The 19,874-nt window shown below is 36.5% G+C and overlaps 1 protein-coding gene across 17 annotated transcripts in view; it reads right to left on the bottom strand.

Moving 5' to 3' along the window:
* LOC105493536 (ribosomal protein S6 kinase C1) overlaps positions 1-19,874 on the bottom strand; it is a 212,305-nt gene that overhangs the window by 128,559 nt on the left and 63,872 nt on the right. For 15 of the 17 annotated variants that reach the window (XR_011614076.1, XR_011614078.1, XR_011614083.1 and 12 more), the window contains one exon: positions 8,810-9,172. The exons of the other annotated variants lie outside the window; for them this stretch is intronic. Coding sequence is in view for 11 of the 15 variants with exons in the window: in XM_011761234.3 (XP_011759536.1) it covers positions 8,810-9,172 (363 nt within the window). In the remaining 4 variants the exon portion in view is untranslated. The remainder of the gene's footprint in view (positions 1-8,809; positions 9,173-19,874) is intronic. 17 annotated transcript variants of the gene reach the window in all.

Below are 19,874 nucleotides of genomic sequence, written 5' to 3'. Positions count from 1 at the left end.
TTGAACATTCTGAAATCAATCTGTGTGAACTCTTGGGCCTAGAGGACAACAGTGGCCACCAAATTTCAGATGTCTCCACATAACCTCTAAGAAACAAACAAAGGCCGGGCACAGTGGCTCAAGCCTGTAATCCCAGCACTTTGGGAGGCCGAGGCGGGTGGATCACGAGGTCAGGAGATCGAGACTATCCTGGCTAACATGGTGAAACCCCGTCTCTACTAAAAATACAAAAAACTAGCCGGGCGTGGTGGCGGGCGCCTGTAGTCTCAGGTACTTGGGAGGCTGAGGCGGGAGAATGGCGTGAACCCCGGAGGCGGAGCTTGCAGTGAGCCGAGATCACACCACTGCACTCCAGCCTGGGAGACACAGCGAGACTCCGTCTCAAAAAAAAAAAAAAAAGAAACAAACAAAAAACCAAGAGTGCAAATAAATCCACATATGACTCATATTTTCAGCACCACTAGGAAACAAAGATACCATGACCTTTGGATTATCTGTAAATAGAAAAACAAACCAAATTACAATAGCACTCCCAGGGCCCCCCATTACAGGCCAATGGATGTGGTGACCAGAGAAAGAAAAGCTTAAGAGATTCCTTGGTGGGTGGGGGAAGGAAGGAAAAATATATATATACACACATATATATATATATATATAGAGAGAGAGAGAGAGAGCGAGAGAGAGAGAGAGCGCAAATTGAACTTAAACCAACACAGGTTGGCATTCGATAGTTAAAAAACAGGCTTTGGCCGGGCGTGGTGGCTCACGCCTGTAATCCTGGCACTTTGGGAGGCCAAGGTGGGCAGATCACCTGAGGTCAGGAGTTCGAGACCAGCCTGACCAACATGGAGAAACCCCGTTTCTACTAAAAATACAAAATTAGCCAGGCGGGGTGGCGCATGCCTGTAATCTCAGCTACCTGGGAGGCTAAGGCAGGAGAATCCCTTGAACCTGGGAGGCGGAGGTTGTGGTGAGCCGAGATTGTGCCATTGCCTGGCAACAAGAGTGAAACTCCATTTCAAAAAAATAAACATATAAATAAAATTTAAAAATAAAAAACAGGCTTTATAGACTCGAAAGTGAAGAAAATAAAAAGTGAGAGCCTTGGTAAAGCCTTCCTACTGGGGAAAATCAGATATATAGAAAATGAGTGATACCTCTTCAAGATGTGGCAGTAAAAGGCCAAAGGGAAAGAAGAAAATGAGAGAAGGGTCAGGATCCTACAGAAATAAAAGAGAACAAGACCCCGACCCATTCCCCATCATCATCATCCATAATGGAAATTGCAGAGAAGAGGGTGGAAACAACAGAAAGCAGGTTCTCAAAACTGGAACCCTGCCCTTGTAAGGAATGGGAATAGAAAAAAGCAGACCTGAGCCAGGTGCCATGGCTCACACTGAAGTCCTGGCTTTTTGGGAGGCTGAGGCAGGAGGATTGCTAGAGGCCAGGAGTTCAAGATGGTCTGCACAACATAGCAAGACTCCTTCTCCAAAATATTTTTTAAAAGAAAAAGCAGACCTCTTCCACTCAACACCGTTAAAGATCAGAATAATAATTACCTTTGAAGAGGGGAGATGAGGAAGCTTCTAGGGTGCTGGTCAAATTCTGCTGCTTGATCTGGATGCCAGTCACATGGGAGTGTCACGTGTGTGAAAATACATTCAGCTATATGGTTACGATATTTACTTTTCTGTATATATACTATACTTTCGTTAAAAGTTTTTAAAAAACAGATATCATGCCTGTTCTCTAGAGAATTATCATCTAAGAAACATACAAGAGAATACACATGAACAACCAAAACAATCATTTTTGTTTTTTAAGGCCAAGGGAGAAAGGATAATAAACGGCACTGTTGGGCCATGACAGATAAGCAGAAGATAACATTTCAATGTGTTTTGTTTGTTTCTGCATAACATCCCTTCCTCGTTTTGATCCACTCCTTCCACATTCCATGGTTATGCTGTTCAGTTCATGCAGTTCATCAGGGATAGCTCTGTCCACCTTCCCAGGGACGACCAAATAACCTATGCCTAATCAGGTTACAAAGACAGAGGTGAAAGCTATGTGATGCATGCCAGGCCAATCCTCCCTGGGGCTTTCACTGGAGCTATGAGGGAAAATACCCTCTTCCTCCAGGATCCTGAGGACAAAGTCTTTGTAAACCTGGAGCTAGTCGGGGGTTATCTTTCATGCCATGAAGACAAAATCAAACAAGAGAAAGGGGATAGCAAGTACAGGGTGGCAACGGAGACAGGCAAATAAAAAGACAGACCTGTTGGCATTTCTTGAACACCTGAATTGAGCTATATGTAATCATTCATGTGGAATAAAACACTCTTTTTCAGATGGACTAAAACAATGTTTTCTATATGCGCCTCTTTGAGTTGGTTAGGTTTTTGCTACCTGGAGCTGAAAATCTAGTCTTAACACAAAACCTGAAAGAGAATTACCTGAGTATAGGCTAATTTAAAAAGCAACTCTTTTCATTTGTGAATATCGAGAACACAGAATCTAAAGTCTTCTCTCTGAACCTATGAAATAGTTCCTTCTGAGTTCACTGCATTAGTAACTGCTTTCTCCTATTGGCAGACACTTCCTGGATCAATTGAAGAAAGGAAAAAACAGAATGCTGATGAGGAGGGAAGACAGAAGACTAAGTGGCATATTTAAATCATTTCAAATCTCTATTTTTAAAAATCTTAATTAGACTGATTTAAAATGCTTCCTTCTAGCCAGTTTCAAAACAGTTAAGATCTGAAAAATTCTCAACTAAGGCAAATTATTAAACCATAGTAAAAAGTACACATTTTATTTTAAAACAGAAAAGGCTGCAGAAAATTTTCATGACATTCAGGTCACAGGTCACAACTGAAGGAAAAACTAAAATAAAATAAGAAATATTCTGTATTTGTTTAATACTCCTCCCTATTGAAAAATAAGATCTCTAACTTCCAGACGGAGACGGATAGAAGGCTCATACCTCAATAAGCAGTCCCTCTTTTCCAACTATATTACAATGATAAACAAAATACATAAGAGATACCAAAAGGCACAACTGGGTTCAAACTTAAGATAAAAATCTCTGTGGCAAGTGGGATTTATCCTAGGAATTCCAGAGTGGTTCAATATAAGAAAATCAATGTAATATACCACATTAACAGAACAAAGAAGAAAAAAAGCATGTGATTGTTTCAAGTGGTGTAGAAAAAGCATTTGTCAGAATCCAACACCCTTGCAAGAGAACATACAGAAAACTAGGAATAGAATAGAACTTCTTCAACATGATAAAGGGCATCTATGAAAAACCAACAACTAACATCATATTCCATGGTAAGACTGAAATCTTTCCCCCTAAGATATCAGGAACAAGACAAGAATGTCTGCTTTCCCAATGTTCTTGTACATTGTACTGGAAGTTCTAGCCAGAGCATTAGGTGAGAAACAGAAATAAAAGCCATGCAAATTGAAAAGGAAGAAGGAAAACTACCTCTATTCTCAGAATATAATCTTATACAGTTGCCCTTCAGTATCCACAGGGGATTGGTTCTAGGATCCCCTAAATACCAAAATTATATGACTTGCTTCCCTTTATGAAACCTAAACTTACTACCTTTTTCATATATCCATCTATTTCCAAAGCCAAAAACTTTATCCTTTGGGTTTCTGAATATTTGAATAACTCTTATTCATGGAATAAATCAATGGTCCAAGCTCCACATAAGGTCATGGTGTTTGAAATACATCTGGACATCCCTGACAGCCTAGCACACATCTACCCAAGAATAAACTATAAAAAAATGGTTTGGTACTGCTTATTATACCATTTACCAGAATGAAAATGTTTGCATCTCTTATCTGAGTACTAATATTAAAAATAGTCTCTCTGGTCAAAAATACCAATAAAATCTTCAAAGAAAAACTGGATATCAACAATATCCAGAAATATATTATGAAATTTCACTCATAATGTATGCAAGAGAAGAGAAGAGGAGGGGAAAGGAGGTAAAAGGGAAGGAGAGGGGAAGGGGGAAAATGAGAAAAGAAGAAAAGAAAAAGAGTGAGAAAGGCAGGGGGAAATAATGGGGCATTTTTTAAGTGGGGCATTAACATCAAGTTAAGTGAAAAGCAACAGGTATGACTACGGCAGCAAATCTACCAGATATTTTCAACAAGATATACAATACAAAATCATGGGTCATATTAGCATGCTATTAACAGAAACATCTCTTCTTGAAGGGCCACTGCTCAATTTTCTTTTATATTTTTAGAAAATAACCATTTTATATTCCCTATTACAGGGCCAGGTACATATAAGAAATAAATACTTGTTGAACGATCAACTAGACGAATAGATGGCTGAGTGAAAACAAACAAATCGATAGAAAGAAAAATGACAAATACTCAAAATAAGAAAGTTTTCAAATATTCGACAATGGAGAGGATTTCCCACTTCTCCATTTTAAAATGCTAACCTAATTAGGGGGAACATGTGAGAGGTAGTACAGCACAATACGAAGAAGACACGATTAAGGCTCAGAAAAGGCCTAGATTAAAATTGTAGCTCAACTTTTACTGGCTTGTGTCCTTGAGCAAATTGCTTAATTTATGTAAGTCTTAGTTCTCTCCACCTATAAAACAGGGATCACAACATTTACCTTACAAAGACATCAAACCAGTACTTTTGGCACCTGGAACAAACTACACAAAAACAGCTCTCAAATCAACTCTGTAATTCATAATGTAGCCCACAGATGGGTGTTACTAACAATGCTCGCCATCTGGTAGCTTCCTGTTTTAAATAATTATTCTTGCTAACTAGGTGCCAAGCTTTTAGAATCATTATATTAAATGTTTGCACCCTCTAAATGTTGGTGTCCTTAGACAAAGTCCAGTATGGCCAGTCATAGTTCAACTTACAGGGTTCTTTTGAAGATTAAAAATAATGTAAGAAAAATACCTTGTACAGTGACAGGCATGTAATAAATTACTTAAACATTTTATTAATACCTTTATGTAATCCATTTGTCACTTTATATTATCACAACAACTCCAATAAGCCCACACACAGATTAATCATATCAGCCACTTTCAGTAATATATAAACAAGATGGACAGGAAAGTGTGATATATATTGCAACATCCTTTTCAAAAATTCAAGTTGAGGCCGGGCGCGGTGGCTCAAGCCTGTAATCCCAGCACTTTGGGAGGCCGAGATGGGCGGATCACGAGGTCAGGAGATCGAGACCATCCTGGCTAACACGGTGAAACCCCGTCTCTACTAAAAACTACAATAAAAAAAAAAATTAGCCAGGCGAGGTGGCGGGCGCCTGTAGTCCCAGCTACTCAGGAGGCTGAGGCAGGAGAATGGCGTGAACCCGGGTGGCGGAGCTTGCAGTGAGCTGAGATCCGGCCACTGCACTCCAGCCCGGGTGACAGAGCGAGACTCTGTCTCAAAAAAAAAAAAAAAAAAATTCAAGTTGATTCCTTCAACTCTGACTTTTGGATTTTCTGTCTTAAATCCAGAAAGACCTGAGAATTTAGAAGAGTAGACAGTACCTTCATTCCAAGAACCATTTCTAAAAGGCAGTAAGTGAAGTGTCAGGTTCAAAGAGAATTCAAAGTTACCACTATCAGGGTATACTTATTCTCTGCCGGATGGGCAAAGAGAGCTGTTGCTATTGTGTTTTGCATGTGGTCTCAACTGTGCAAATACCAGTTAAATAAGAAAAACATCAAGCCATCTTTATCAGACCTACTAACAACCCAGATAAACTTCTTTAGGATGAATAGTTTAGTAACAAAATAACAACATTTGCCAACCCACAAGAATCTTTGTATAAAGCACTACTTAGCTCTGAAAGATTATTTTCTCTGAATTATCAGATATCCAGAAATACTTTTTTTATTATAAGGCATGCCAATCCATGCCAATAAAGGTCACAAGAACAAATGTTATGAAGAGTTCAATTTAAACTATTCATAGGTTTTACTGGCTATAGAGATATTTAACTAATAGTTTTGTCACCCTAGAGCAAACTTCACCCAAGGAAACATCTCTTCTGAGCATAAAGGTCAAATCAAGCTCACAACTAGAGCCCCCAGTTTCCCCAGAAATTGAAGGATAATGTCCATATGTCTGTCAGATGGTGACTAGTATGCTAGTACAGAATCCATGGACTGGAAGCACTGTCCTGACCTTACATTTGACACAGGGTCAAATGTGTAACCAAGAGGACTGAAACAAAGGTTCTTTTATATACCGGTTAAAAATTAGATTTCTATGATTGTGGTTCCCATAGTTTGTCTGAATAAAAATTGATCACATTATGAATAAACAATAAAAGACTAAAATCAATTTAGTCAGTTATTAACTTCTGGAATTGTGACATATTAACAACAGAAACCAATCCAGAGCAGGAATGGATATTGTGGTTTCAAAAAGACAAACATGCATTAAATAGGAGATATATGTTTAAATGGTAATGCTCCTTACGATAGCAGTCTAGTAGGTTTGGTATCAAGTTCTAGTGGAGAAATAATTCACCACCATAATCAGCAAAGTAACTAACCAAATGACACATTATTTGTTATTTTCTGACATGCATCTATAATTCTCATTCTGAAGCACAGATTTCTATTTTTCTGGTGCCATCAAGTGGTAACATTATGAAATGTTCTAAGATTAAATGCAAATAACTTAGAAAAATGTCACACTGACCACACTGATGTGTTTTATTTGTCAATTAAACACCAGTGATGTTTTAGCACATAATTATCTGAAAAGAAATGGAAAAATGTCAGAGTGGAATTTTTTATAACTCATACCGATTTTAAACTCCCAACCTAAAATAAGAGTTAAGGCAAAGAATAAAAATGAATAATCTTTAAGACCAGAATGCTCCACTAGCAAACAAAAAAACCAACAGATGGCCGGGTGCGATGGCTCACGCCTGTAATCCCAGCACCGTGGGAGGCCGAGGCAGGCAGATCACCTAAGGTCAGTAGTTCAAGACCAGCCTGGCAAACAAAGTGAAACCCCGTCTCTACTAAAAATAGAAAAATTAGTCAGGCATGGTGGCACACACACGTAGTCCCAGCTACTAGGGAGGCTGAGGCAGGAGAATCACTTGAACCCCAGAAGCAGAGGCTGCAGCGAGCTGAGATCACACCACTGCCCTCCCGCCTGGGTGACAGAATGAAACTGTATCTCAAAAAAAAAAAAAAAAAAAAAAAACCTAACATTATAAAACCATTTGAAAAATAAAATTAGGATGAAAATGATCTTTCCATCAAAGCAGGAAAACAAGTAACTTCAAAATTAGATTATCAATTAGAAACCTTATAAGTGATAGCTATTATATAATCATATCAAGATGACAAAATTAATGAGAAATGAATTTAGAATCAATTATTTGAAACTGTGTTAACAGGTTCCAAATAGTTATATCAGCAACTTCAGTAAGACAATAACTAGTGAAAAAAGAAACAAGACTCCAGCTCCTCTTATTGCTATACACACAAAACATTAATAGCTGTTTGATCCTCGGGCCCACCAAAATTAAGTAGCAATTGTGAAATATGAATTCCCAGTAGAAGATGGCAAATTGAACACATTTCTTTAGCTATTCTCCCTCCAGAAACTCTACTAACACGGCAGTCAAAAAAATTATTTAAGACAAAACCCCATAAGGACAAAGAAACTGAGAAGGTAACAGCGACAAAATTTTAGAATATAAAAGCTGCCATGGGAATATAATTTAAAAAAAAAAAAAAAAAGGTAGATGGATGAGAGGTTACTGAAAGAAAATCAAGAGAGTTGCCTGATTTACATGGCATGGTAAAACTCTCCAAAAATTCAGGAATTGTTGGCATCAGGAAGTGGGCGTGAAACCTAAAAATAAGAGAAATGGTCAAAATCCTGGTTAAGAAGCAGCTAGGACCCTCCATAAACAGGCAGGTACACCATTTTATAAAACTGAAAGTTTATACTCCAGAAATTACAAAAGGCTTCTGGACTACAGGATACTAGGCATAATGAGAAGTACTGTAGTTAAAAAATGTTAGCAATACAGGAAACTGATAATCTGAATGGTACTGACAAATCCAAGACCACAGAACAATGAAAATAATGATTTTCTGTAAATGAAACCACTGGAAGAATGTCAGTATCAATCTTTGAATACTGCATCTAAAAAGTCATGTAACTAAACGCAGAATGCTTCATTCTGCTTCTATAAGGAAAAATTTAAGGGTTAAAACAATAGCTAATACTTCAAAAAAGTAAGTTCTATATATTGATGTTCAGTTACATTCAGCTCTACATGTCCCACATCACCTCCATTAATTAAATGAGAATTTACTACAATTACAGAGAACAGAATAGTAGGCAAACCCAAGAATCTTTTATGCTCTTAGTTTAAAAATCCATTTCATTTTGTCTCTTCAGGTCATCAAGAATCTCTGTGAATTACTCCTGAGAGAGATGAAGGCCAGTAAAACACTGCCTTTTCAAGTCAGAAAAGAAAGATTATTATTCATACAAGAGACTTCGAGACATGTTGACTTTTTTTTTAATCCTGTTTTTGTGGATTAATTGATTAAAAATAGAGGGTTAAGCACCTCCAATAATGTCTAACATCTCATGGAACTTAAAGTATATACCCATACATAGGTCTTTTAAGCTTCAGTAATTTCTCATTTTCAGTATTATTTCCATAAGACTAAACAGAAGATATATGTATGTAATTTTTTCCCATGTACCAACAAAAGAGCATGCCAAAACATATTAATATACATAAAATCATACCTTGAACACCTTCTAGGAGTAAATCAACTCCCTTCCTATAAAAATCAGAAGCAGCTTCATAGTCATCTTCTTCTTCCTTTTTTAAAGCCAGCTTTATTAATTCTCCTGCTTTCTCCAAATAATCTCTCTTGCCAAGCCTGGGTTTTAAACTGCCAGGAAAGAGGCTACGACTTTCCCGTTCTTCTTCTGTTTTGCTCTGTTCACTGTCAGAAGCAACAGCCCCTAGTGCTGAAGAATCCGAAGAAAGATTGAGACCAAAAGTTCTAATGGGAGAATTTTGATTGGAAGCCATTCCATCATCTAATTCAGCAAGAGAATCCACATCAACAGTAAGAGATATCAGATCACTGTCACTGGAGAAGCCTAGAAATATGATCACAATAGTAAACAGATATTAAATTGAGAATCAGCCAAACGAATACAAATCATACTAATTATTCATTTTTCGTATTATCCAAGTCAATTTGGAAGGCTGTAATTTACTGATGGAAGTCAGTGTCTAGCAATTTGTTTCGGCTTAGTCCATTCACTTTACTGTCTCTCTGTAACTCTGGAAGACAACTTCTTGCCTTAATCATCAAACTAAAATTGAAGACAAATCTTTATCTAGTTTGGTTGTCAAAAAGAACCTTTACCACAAGATCCCGTAAGCTATTTACAGAAAACTGCTGCCTGTACACACAGTTGCTATAAATAATAGCATTTTGATAAAGGAAAAAGTACTTGAATCTCAGTGCTCTCTCTTTCTCTCTCTTTTTTTTTTTTTTTTTTTTTTTTGAGGACAGCACCTTGCTATGTTGTTCAGCTGCACTCCAACTTCTGGGCTCAAGCAATCCTCCTACTTCAGTCACCTGAGTAGCTTAGATGGCATAAGCCACCAAGCCCAGCTCCAGCTCTTAAAACTCATTATGTGACCAATAGCAGGTTACTTGATAGTATTACTTATTATGTAAGACTTTAAATGAGGAATAGAGTGAATGCATATAAAGCATAATAGACTATCATTATATTATAACTTTTATAACAATTATATAAACAGGTTGAATATCCTTCATCTGAAATGCTCGGGACAGAAGTGTTTCAGAGTTCAGATTTTCTGATTAGAGATACTCAACCTGTAACTATATAACAACTATACAATGCATCCTCAGAAGTGTGCTTTTAGGTAGCCATCCATATCTGGAAAATGTATACTATTTAACATTTCTTAAAGACTGAATTTTTAGACATTTTATCTTAACCTCTTCTATAAGATTTTGGAAAGGTATTTTTCCACCTTAGTTTTCAGACAAAAAATAAGTAATAGGTGCTACTGAATTATTTAGCAGTGAAAATTCCTTCTCCTAGTTCATATAACTGACATCATGGTAAACGAGCATGATCTATAATACATATCAAACTTTCTGCTCTCAGGACTGCCTTTTATATTCTTCAAAATCATTGTGGACTCTACAAAGCTTTTGTTCATGTGAATTGTATCTGTGAATATTTATTAAATACCAATATTGATATTTAGAAAAGAGGTCTAGAAATGTTTAAAATAAAGCATTAAAGCCCCATTACATGGTAACATAATTTTTATGAAAAATTACTATATTTTCAAAAACAAAAAAAGTTAGTGAAAGAAGTGGCATTGTTTCACATTTTTGTAAATCTTGTTAATGTCTGGATTAACAGAAGATAGCTAGACTCTCATATCTGATTCTGCTCACAATATGTTGTCATATGTTGTTTCGGATGAAAGATATGAAGGAAATGTCACATAGATAATGTAACTGAAAAAGAAACAAGTATTAGCCTTTTCAAATAATTATGAATATTGTTCTCTGATACTACACCAAAACTCAACAAGTGACAGTTTTTTAAAGCTTAGTTGTAATGTGGAATATAAAATCCTATGAATGAAATTTTTGTTTCTGTTACATTCAAATCCACTGGTCTCTCTTGCACACTGAATGGATCTTTCACCTGTGCATGAATTTATAACATCACCCATTGGTCATCCTGAAAATATTCGTTCCTGTAGTTACAAAGATCTTCCAAATGTTGACAGCACATTTCATTATCCCAAAAAATCATATGTCAACATTTCATTATCTACTAATCTCATCAGAACATTCTTTAAGTATTGGGAAACTGTCAAACCCAAAGTGGCAGATAGAGGTTATCGGAAAATCCTAATTTTGAATCAAAAACTCCAATTTTATTATTGGCAACAAATAATATCAGTTGTTTTCCTTTAAGTGTCAGCTAACTTCACTCCTTTTCAAGAAAAAAATGGGCCAAATACACAAGTCTGAATAATGACAGTTTGTCAATTGTTCTTTTAAGCAAAATGGTGTCCCATGAAAAAACCAGCTAGTTCAGCCAATGGCTCAAACAACTGCACACGTGCTTTTCCTCCAGACGACCATGGTAGTTCAGGATGCAGGGTGCTTTATGTATAATTCTCGTTCTTTCACATAGCATATTAAAAAGACAAGTAACAAGGGTTAAGATTTAATAAAATTAACAGTTTCTACTACTTAGGAAAAATTAGCATTGGTTTTATAAGTATGTGCAATGAGTACTGTTACAGTTTGGTGACACTGCCTTGATTCATGCCCAAGCACAGCAGTTTCACCTACCACGGCTTTTGTATCATCGGGGCAAATGTCACCAGGGTGAAAAGACAAAGAATGTTCTGGCATTATGATCAAAATAGTTTTGCTTTATGAACTCCCTGAAAATATCTCAGAAACACCCAGAGATCTGAAGATTACATTTGAGAGTCAGTGATCTATATCATTAAATAAGATTGACAACAGAGTTATATAAAAACTAGTTTAGAAATAACTATGAGATCCGCATTCACCACTGAACGTTATCTGCCAAGTTTCTCAGAAAAAAAATTAAAAAGAAAATGATTTCCTCAGGATTATATACTAAATCAAAATTAAAAGTGAATTAGACTATACAATTCTAGATCAGGGATCAGCAAACTTTTTCTATAAAGGGCCAGAAAGTAAATTATTTTAGGCTTTGCAGGCCATATGTGGTCTCTGTCACTACTCAACACTGCCGTTATAGTGCAAAAGCAGCCATAGACAATATATAAATGAATAAGCACGGCTGTGTTCCAGTAAAACTTTATTTAGACATTGAAGTGTGAATTCCTTATAATTTTCCCATCACAAAATCACAAAATCATATTCTTTTAATTTTTTTAACCATTTAAAAATGCAAAAACTATTCTTAGTTTTCAGGCCATACAAAAAACAGGTGTGGCAGGCCACATTCAGCCCATAGAACATAGTTTTGCCAACCCCTATTTTAAATTCAAATTGCCTACTTCATATCAAATAAAGTAAGTTAGGGTAAAAACATGTTACTGGCCACTAAGCCCAAATTTCTAATCAGCTTTAGATGCCGCTTTGGTACCTTGTCAATATATATCCTCATTTTCAACTTTTTTCAAGTCCTTAGAATGCCCAAAAAGAACAAATTCTATTCCCAAAAAGCAACAGATTTCATTAAACCGACAATCTCAAATGAGATTCATTGAGCCTAGTGAAAATCTTTTCAGTTCTCTGACATTTCAACCATACAGACAGTAACAGTACTTCATAATAAGAATCTTTTATAGCAATCCAAGTTATTTATCTATTATCCTAAGAAATATATATAAATTTTATGAGATTTTTCTTAAATCATTTTAAACATGTTACGTATTTCAATGTAAACTTATTTCCTAAAATGATGCCAATATATAACCTAGCCCGTTGAAACTAATAAACAGATAAGGTTGAAAAAAGTTCTGGTTTATATAGCTAACCACAAAAGAAAGGAAATGCTGTGTTAGAGATCTCTATTGTCTGTTCTCTGGTGTCTTGTCACTACAACCTTCACACCATCTATCACATTGTTCTGTTTCATGTTTTGCCCCATTTTTCCTTTTAACAATAACAATAACACCAAAGGGCAAGAGGGCAAAGTTATGTATACTCTGTTTCTTGGCTTTTGACCACAAAAAACTAGTACCATAGTCATATTTCCTCTTACTTTTCAAATCATATTTTATTAGCAATGAGAATCATAATTAAATGAGATTAGATCAAAAAAGTAAGACCATTAAAATACCTAGAGAGAAAGACAGTAAGATTAAGTAAATAAACATTCCATACAAAGTGTTCCTTTTTAAATTCTAAATAATTTCTTAATTCAGCATCTTTAAAAGCAAGCACACATACACCCCAGCAGATAAAAAAGAGAAATTTATATTGCCAAACCAGAAGAAGCAAAGAAAAACAAAAAGACATTTATTTTAACCTTTTTAGAGGACAATTTGCCAATGCATATCAAAAGTGCAAAATTGCTTCTTTCACCCAGAAATTCAGCAATTTATACCAAAACCAATCAGAAATGTAGAAAACAGATCTACATACAAGAATGTCCATCTGTCCATCTCAAAAATTAGTAAAAAGGTGGCAATAACAAATTCCTAACAATAGATTATAATACCTCCTTATGACAAAATATTATACAGCTATTAAAATCATTTTATAGAATATTTAATGCTAAAGTGTCTTTTTGATATATTATGCAAAAACAACAAACTACAAATGAGTATGTATACTATAATTCTACTTTAAAAACAAACACACATAGAAAAGAGGCTTGAAAGACACACTATTAACAGTGATTTTCTGTGTATGGTAAGATTACAGGTAATTCTATAATATAGATTTTAATAATATACTTTGTGTATGGTAAGCCCTTAAGCTCAGTATCTGAAAGATACCAAAAGAGATGCATCAGGGGCCAACATTGGGAATTTATTTGAATAAAAGAAAGTTATACAGGCATCATTTGTGAAATATAAACCTATATGGATCAACCATCAGCTAGTGCCAAGAATTCCAAACTTAAAAAAGGAGTTAGACATGAGTATAAAGACAGATCTGTTTAAAGCAGGCAAACCCCTGACACCTCTTCCTTGCCCACCTTATTCCTTTAACTCTCCTCTTGAAGCTGCACCTTACCATGCCTGAAAAGCCTAACCCTATCATATCTCCTCGACCATACAATGCAACTAATGATCTTCTAGCACTCACTGGTATCTTTCTCTTCCATATTTAAGCAGTTTCTAAATTCTCTTCTTCTCAATGAAGTATTTTCCAGCCAGTTCAAGGAAGATAACATTTTAAAATTCCCTTCACCACCACAGCAATGAATCTTATTTATAAACACATTATATGTAAATATTCAATGCCTAATTTATATTATATAGTTAACACATCTGCTTAATACAGTGCTTGTTCAACTCCTAGAAATCACACTACGATTCAACTTATTTTATACAAAACTACATGTAAGTATCATACGAAGCGCAAACTAGCTCCCTAAAGCCCAGAAAGAAAGTTAACTCGTAAGATACAGGGAGCAACAAGCAAGTGACAGGTTCTCAGTCTAGGTAGGAAGGATACTGTGGATAAGGCAGGGCAACCACTGACATTTGATATAATATAGAGACTATTTGTCAAAAGTTAAACCAACCTGAAGTCAACCCCATACTTAAAGAGGCCCTCTGGGCCATCGCAAGAGTAAAAGGTGCATCCTTCACCAACACCATCAAGGCAAAAACCTAAGCTTTTTTTGGAAGTGATACAAGGGGAAAAAGTCAAAGGTTCTATGAAAGCGTTCTGCCTCCAGGTTCGTATCACAGAAATTCAAGTCTCAGGGCTATTAGAGGGCCCCAGGTGACTTGTTAAAAAGCAGCTACAGACATAGGCGTTTATTTAGCATCCCAGTTCACCTACCTACCCTTACCTCTGTGCTTTGAACTGCTCAGAGTAGGGCAGTATAGTGAAATCTGTCTAGGACACCATCTCTGAAAGACAGGCCCCAGGGGAACAGGTTGAGTTGCCATAGAATAAATCTTTATACTATAAACTATCAGAAATCTGTATTTGAAGACCATCTGTAAAAAGAGATCGGTTTCCTTTAGAACAACAGGTGGTCTCTCATGGGTGACTATATATAAAATACATGGCCTCATTATTATTAGCTGATAGCTTTCACTGAGCCCTGAGGTTCAAATATTGCCATAGTCAACAAAAAGGAATTTCTATTTTTCCTAGTAGCAATGACTCATGCTCCATGCACAAAGCAAGTTATCTAGCCAGCAGAACAAAGGTTACCCTAAGGTAGAAGACACACATATCAGTTTCCATTAAGAAAGAAGCCCTTATAAATATGATTTTAAGTGAATACCTAAATCTAAAGCTTAATGCTAGTTAAGATTCCTGTATGTGATTCCCTATTCATCATTTAGTAATAGCTATTGTTACAAAAAAGAACGTTTCCTTTCAAGTTTCACATTTTTATAACGTTCTTGGGTCATGTCTACAGTTCCTTGAAAACGTATGGAAAGAGCATCAGAATATCTCGTACAGATCTGGAAAAACAACAAAATAAGCCCAGAAAACAACACAGCAATCTTAATTACAACCCTAATACTGCTATTTTATCATAATAAAGATCCACTGCTTGGCTTCATTTTTTACCAAATGAACTTTGTACTCTGCTACTCTCCATAACTTTCTCTAGCCTGCAGGATATCAAGCCCATTACCAGTACGCAAGTAGCTCATGCTGAATTTTCTATACCAAATATGCCTTCTCCCTGCCTCCCCTCCATAAAATGGAATCTCTTAATTTCAAAATATGGTTCTGTAAGTGCTATCAAATACCTGGAGTACCTTAGGCACATGGCTAAACTTCTCTGAAATTCAAACTCTGTATTGTAAAATAAGACATTTAGGTATATCATTTCTAATGATTCCCATGGCATACCATGAATATTCTGTTATTTGTTCCACCTAACCCCCAAACTCCTAATATCCAATATTATCCTCAATAGCCCTAGAATTTTTAAGAGCCAATATTTATCATCGGTGTCATGTGTATAATTTACACACACTGGTACATTCTCATTTGTGGTTATCTTGGAAAAAAACAAATGACCTGTTCTTTTTTGTCAAGCTCCACTACCAAAGAAAATTCAATTAGGGGCAGAGAATAAAATTAAGTTGGGCAAATAAGCACATAACAGAAAACAGAATCTCTTTCAGCTGAGTATGCAAGAGATATTCTAATATACTTAACACCAAAGGGCCTAGAAAAATGCCAGTAACAAGATTTAGAGTTCTCATGCTGCCACCTAGTGGACATTTGCACTTAATTTTACTTTTAATTTAAATTACTTGCACTTTCTATACATTTACATTTAAATTAATATTTAATACTTTCTATATTTTGTCAGCTTAAACTACACCATGTAGTAAATAGGCTTTAAGTTTGTCTTGAAAATAGATTTAGGTTATTAAGTAACCAATCATGTGACAAATATTCCTATTTAAAATAACCTTCCTCAAAGTGTCAAAGTTTAAATCTATTAAATGAAAATAACACAAATAATAAGACATAATGGTATTTTGATACAGAAGATTTTTTTCTTTTTTTTTTTTTTTTTTTTTTTTTTTTGAGGCGGAGTCTCGCTCTGTTGCCCAGGCTGGAGTGCAGTGGCCGGATCTCAGCTCACTGCAAGCTCCGCCTCCCGGGTTTACGCCATTCTCCTGCCTCGGCCCCCCGAGTAGCTGAGACTACAGGCGCCCACCACCTCGCCCAGCTAGGTTTTTTTTTTGTATTTCTTAGTAGAGACGGGGTTTCACAGTGTTAGCCCGCATGGTCTCGATCTCCTGACCTCGTGATCCGCCCGTCTCGGCCTCCCAAAGTGCTGGGATTACAGGCTTGAGCCACCGCGCCCGGCCCAGAAGATTTTTTTCAAACTTAAATAACTATACACCTTTCCAATTAGACCAACCACTGCTTTGAATATAATCAACACTATTCAATTCAACACAGTTTAATCACAATCTTCATGTCTATCTACACATGGGAAAGAATTATCAGGTGACTGTAACCACAAAGATAAATTGAGTGATCAGCTTATTGTATGTAGCAGATCTTAAGAACTAATATTCTTAAATGTCTCCTGGAATAACAAAATCTATCCCCACCTGCCATCAAATAAACATACAAATCTTGAGCTTAATGTCATTTAAGGGATCCGTTGCAAAGACCAGCAATAGATGCTATCCTCAAAATGTACATTTCATTTACTTTAAAACGGTTAACTCAAGACAGTTTAATAGATCCTGTCGTATCTCTCCAATTGTTACAACAAGCATTTGGGGAGTTCTTAATCCACAATTTCCAGCCAAAAAAAAGTGGGGGTAGATTTTGTTATTCCAGAAGACATTTAAGTATATTCATTCTTAAGATCTGCTACATATAATAAGCTGATCACTCAGTTTTTCTTTATGGTTACAATCACCTAATTATTTTCTCTCATTTGCTGCATGAACCAGAAAAAATGTCCCTCCTCAAACTGAAAAGTAATGTGTTAGGAAGAGGAAATGACACAGGTTACCACATGAGACTATACCAATATCCAAGTCTCTGATATCGAGGCCAGCATGGCAGTGAAGCAATCTATGCCATTCAAAAAAGGCCAACAGGTGAAAGAAATATGTCAAGGAGCTCAACTGATAAGCACCGATTTGGGCAGGTTTCCACAAATGTCCTAGTAACTTCACAGCTAAATTTAATTCAAGGAAAAGACGTAAGTTGAAACAGACATAATGGAAATAAGATGTTAGCAACAAATTACATCTTCTTTCATCTTGGAAAAAATATAGTTTAACTTCTTTGAACAAAGGAGATAAAGAGTAACCAGGATTTCATTTTTAAAATGTAAAACAGTATTAACTTTTTGTTTAAAAACCTACTAAATAATATCCTAACTTTTGATTTCATATTAAACAAAATATATTTACCAGTTTATCACCAAATTTTTTTTTTACAAAACCTTAAAGGGGTTTCTCTATCCCATGCTACTACAAAGTAACCGTGATTTTAAAAAACAGGCCAGGCACAGTAGCTCACACCCATAATGTCAGCACTTTGGCAGGCCAAGGCAGGAGAAACACTTGCATCCAAGAGTTCGAGACCTGCCTGGGCAGCATAGTGAGACCCCATTTCTACAAAAAATTTAAAAAGAAAAATTAGCCAGGCATGGTTGTGCCTGCCTGTAGTCCCAGCTACTCAGGAGGCTGAGGAAGGAGAATCACTTGAGCCCAGGACATCAAGGCTGTACCCAGCCTGGGTAACACAGTGAGACCCTATCACAAAACAAATAAACAGAAATCCAGATCTTCATGTTGTCCCCAGAAAACTTTCATTTCAAAGTATATTAGGATCTGTCGACTGCATTTTTAAGGTATTAACAAAAATAATGATCACTTCACCTCTACATCTGTTCTCTGAGAAGTGATCAACTTGCCATGTCACTCTAACTGTAACTAAAGAACATTGAAACAGCAGACTATATATTAAGATTTACCCCCTCCGGCTTACTCCACCAGCTAGCTAATTCACAAATATGAAAAATGACAATCCACCTTTAAAACACGGCTTAAAACAGTACACTTAGAGAAGTTTTCAAGGGGTGAATCACTTTCTCACATTTTAGCTCTAAATCCAAAACCGAAGCATTTGTCACCACGATCCCTCTAACAACCCTCCATTTTGCTGCATACCTGTGGGGCTTGGCTGGCTGCTGACTTTCCTGCTCTTTTACTACTAGATGTTCCTCTCCCTGGTTGTCTCCAGAGTTTGCAGACCTTTTGGTATTAAGTATATCTTCCACTTTCCCACTATGCCAAATAACCTCAGGATATTTAAAAGCCATTTTCCCTATCAAATAACAATGAATTCGCAAGCTATCTGACACTTTGATCTATCTGTATTTATCAACCTAGTATCTTTCCGCAGGATTAATTTGCCAGGCATACAACTTTTAAAGGGAGGGGAGAAAAACAACATAACCATTAACAGCATTTCCAGTTCCATGTTTTTCATTCTTCATGGATCACAGTGTGTTTCAGAGATGGTAACGTAGTTGAAAAACTAAACCGCACTGACAGGATAAAATGTCAACATTCTTTTTAGATGTCATAAGTCGTTTTCTATGTTTTTAACAGAAATGTTGGCCCCACTTTCTCTCATAAAAGCACATTTCTAAAAGGTAAATCCTTCCAAAGAAAACACATCTTTTTGAAACTTCAGAGGTAAACTCTGAAACCACTGCTTTAGGAAGGGTCACCCTTACAGCTCAATTACAGCCTGAGGCTGTCCTGTGTCATGTTTGTGGCCTTGGTATAACTATTCATAGCACTGTCTATAATTCTCAGAAGTGTCCCAGTTTGGACAATAAACTACATGCTGACCCTGGCTTTAGGTTGTGTCTCCTTCAGCATTAATACAGCCATCTGTTCACCTTGAACAGCCATCGATATTTTAGAATACCATCCCAAGCAAACTCATTCCTAATAATTATGCTTCTCCCCTTCTGGCCTAGACTACAGCAAAGAACAGAAAGATCTCTGCAGAGCTTGCATCCATGATTGCCTTACACTAAAATAGGCTCCCGAGATACTCTTCTCTCACCATGGTTGACTCCCACCTAGTAACAGAAGCTTACAGTAGGTATCAGAAGAATATAACTACTCCCGTATCACAAAACCTTTGATTCTTCTATCAAAAAAACAGAGAAAAGAAACATTCTGCATTTCTGACTATTGTACTCTTCGTTGAACACTCTCATAATTTTTTTTTTTTTTTTTTTTTTTTTAGACGGAGTCTCACTCTGTTGCCCAGGCTGGAGTGCAGTGGCGTGATCTTGGCTCACTGCAACCTCCACCCACACAGTTCAGGCAATTCTCGTGCCTCAGCCTCCCAAGTAGCTGGGATTACAGGCACCAGCCACCTTGTCTGGCTAATTTTTGTATTTTTAGTAGAGACGGGGTTTCACCATGTTGGTCAGGGTGGTCTCAAATTCCTGACCTCAAGTGATCCTCCTGCCTCGGCCTCCCGAAAGTGCTAGGATTACAAGCGTGAGCCACTATGCCCAGCCTCTCCTACAAATCTTTCTAACTCTCCTACTTGTTCTGTATTGGGTGTCA

This window comes from Macaca nemestrina, chromosome 1 (assembly GCF_043159975.1).
Source record: "Macaca nemestrina isolate mMacNem1 chromosome 1, mMacNem.hap1, whole genome shotgun sequence".
Classification (NCBI taxonomy): Eukaryota; Metazoa; Chordata; class Mammalia; order Primates; family Cercopithecidae; genus Macaca; species Macaca nemestrina.
This window is presented reverse-complemented; position numbering and strand designations above follow the sequence as displayed.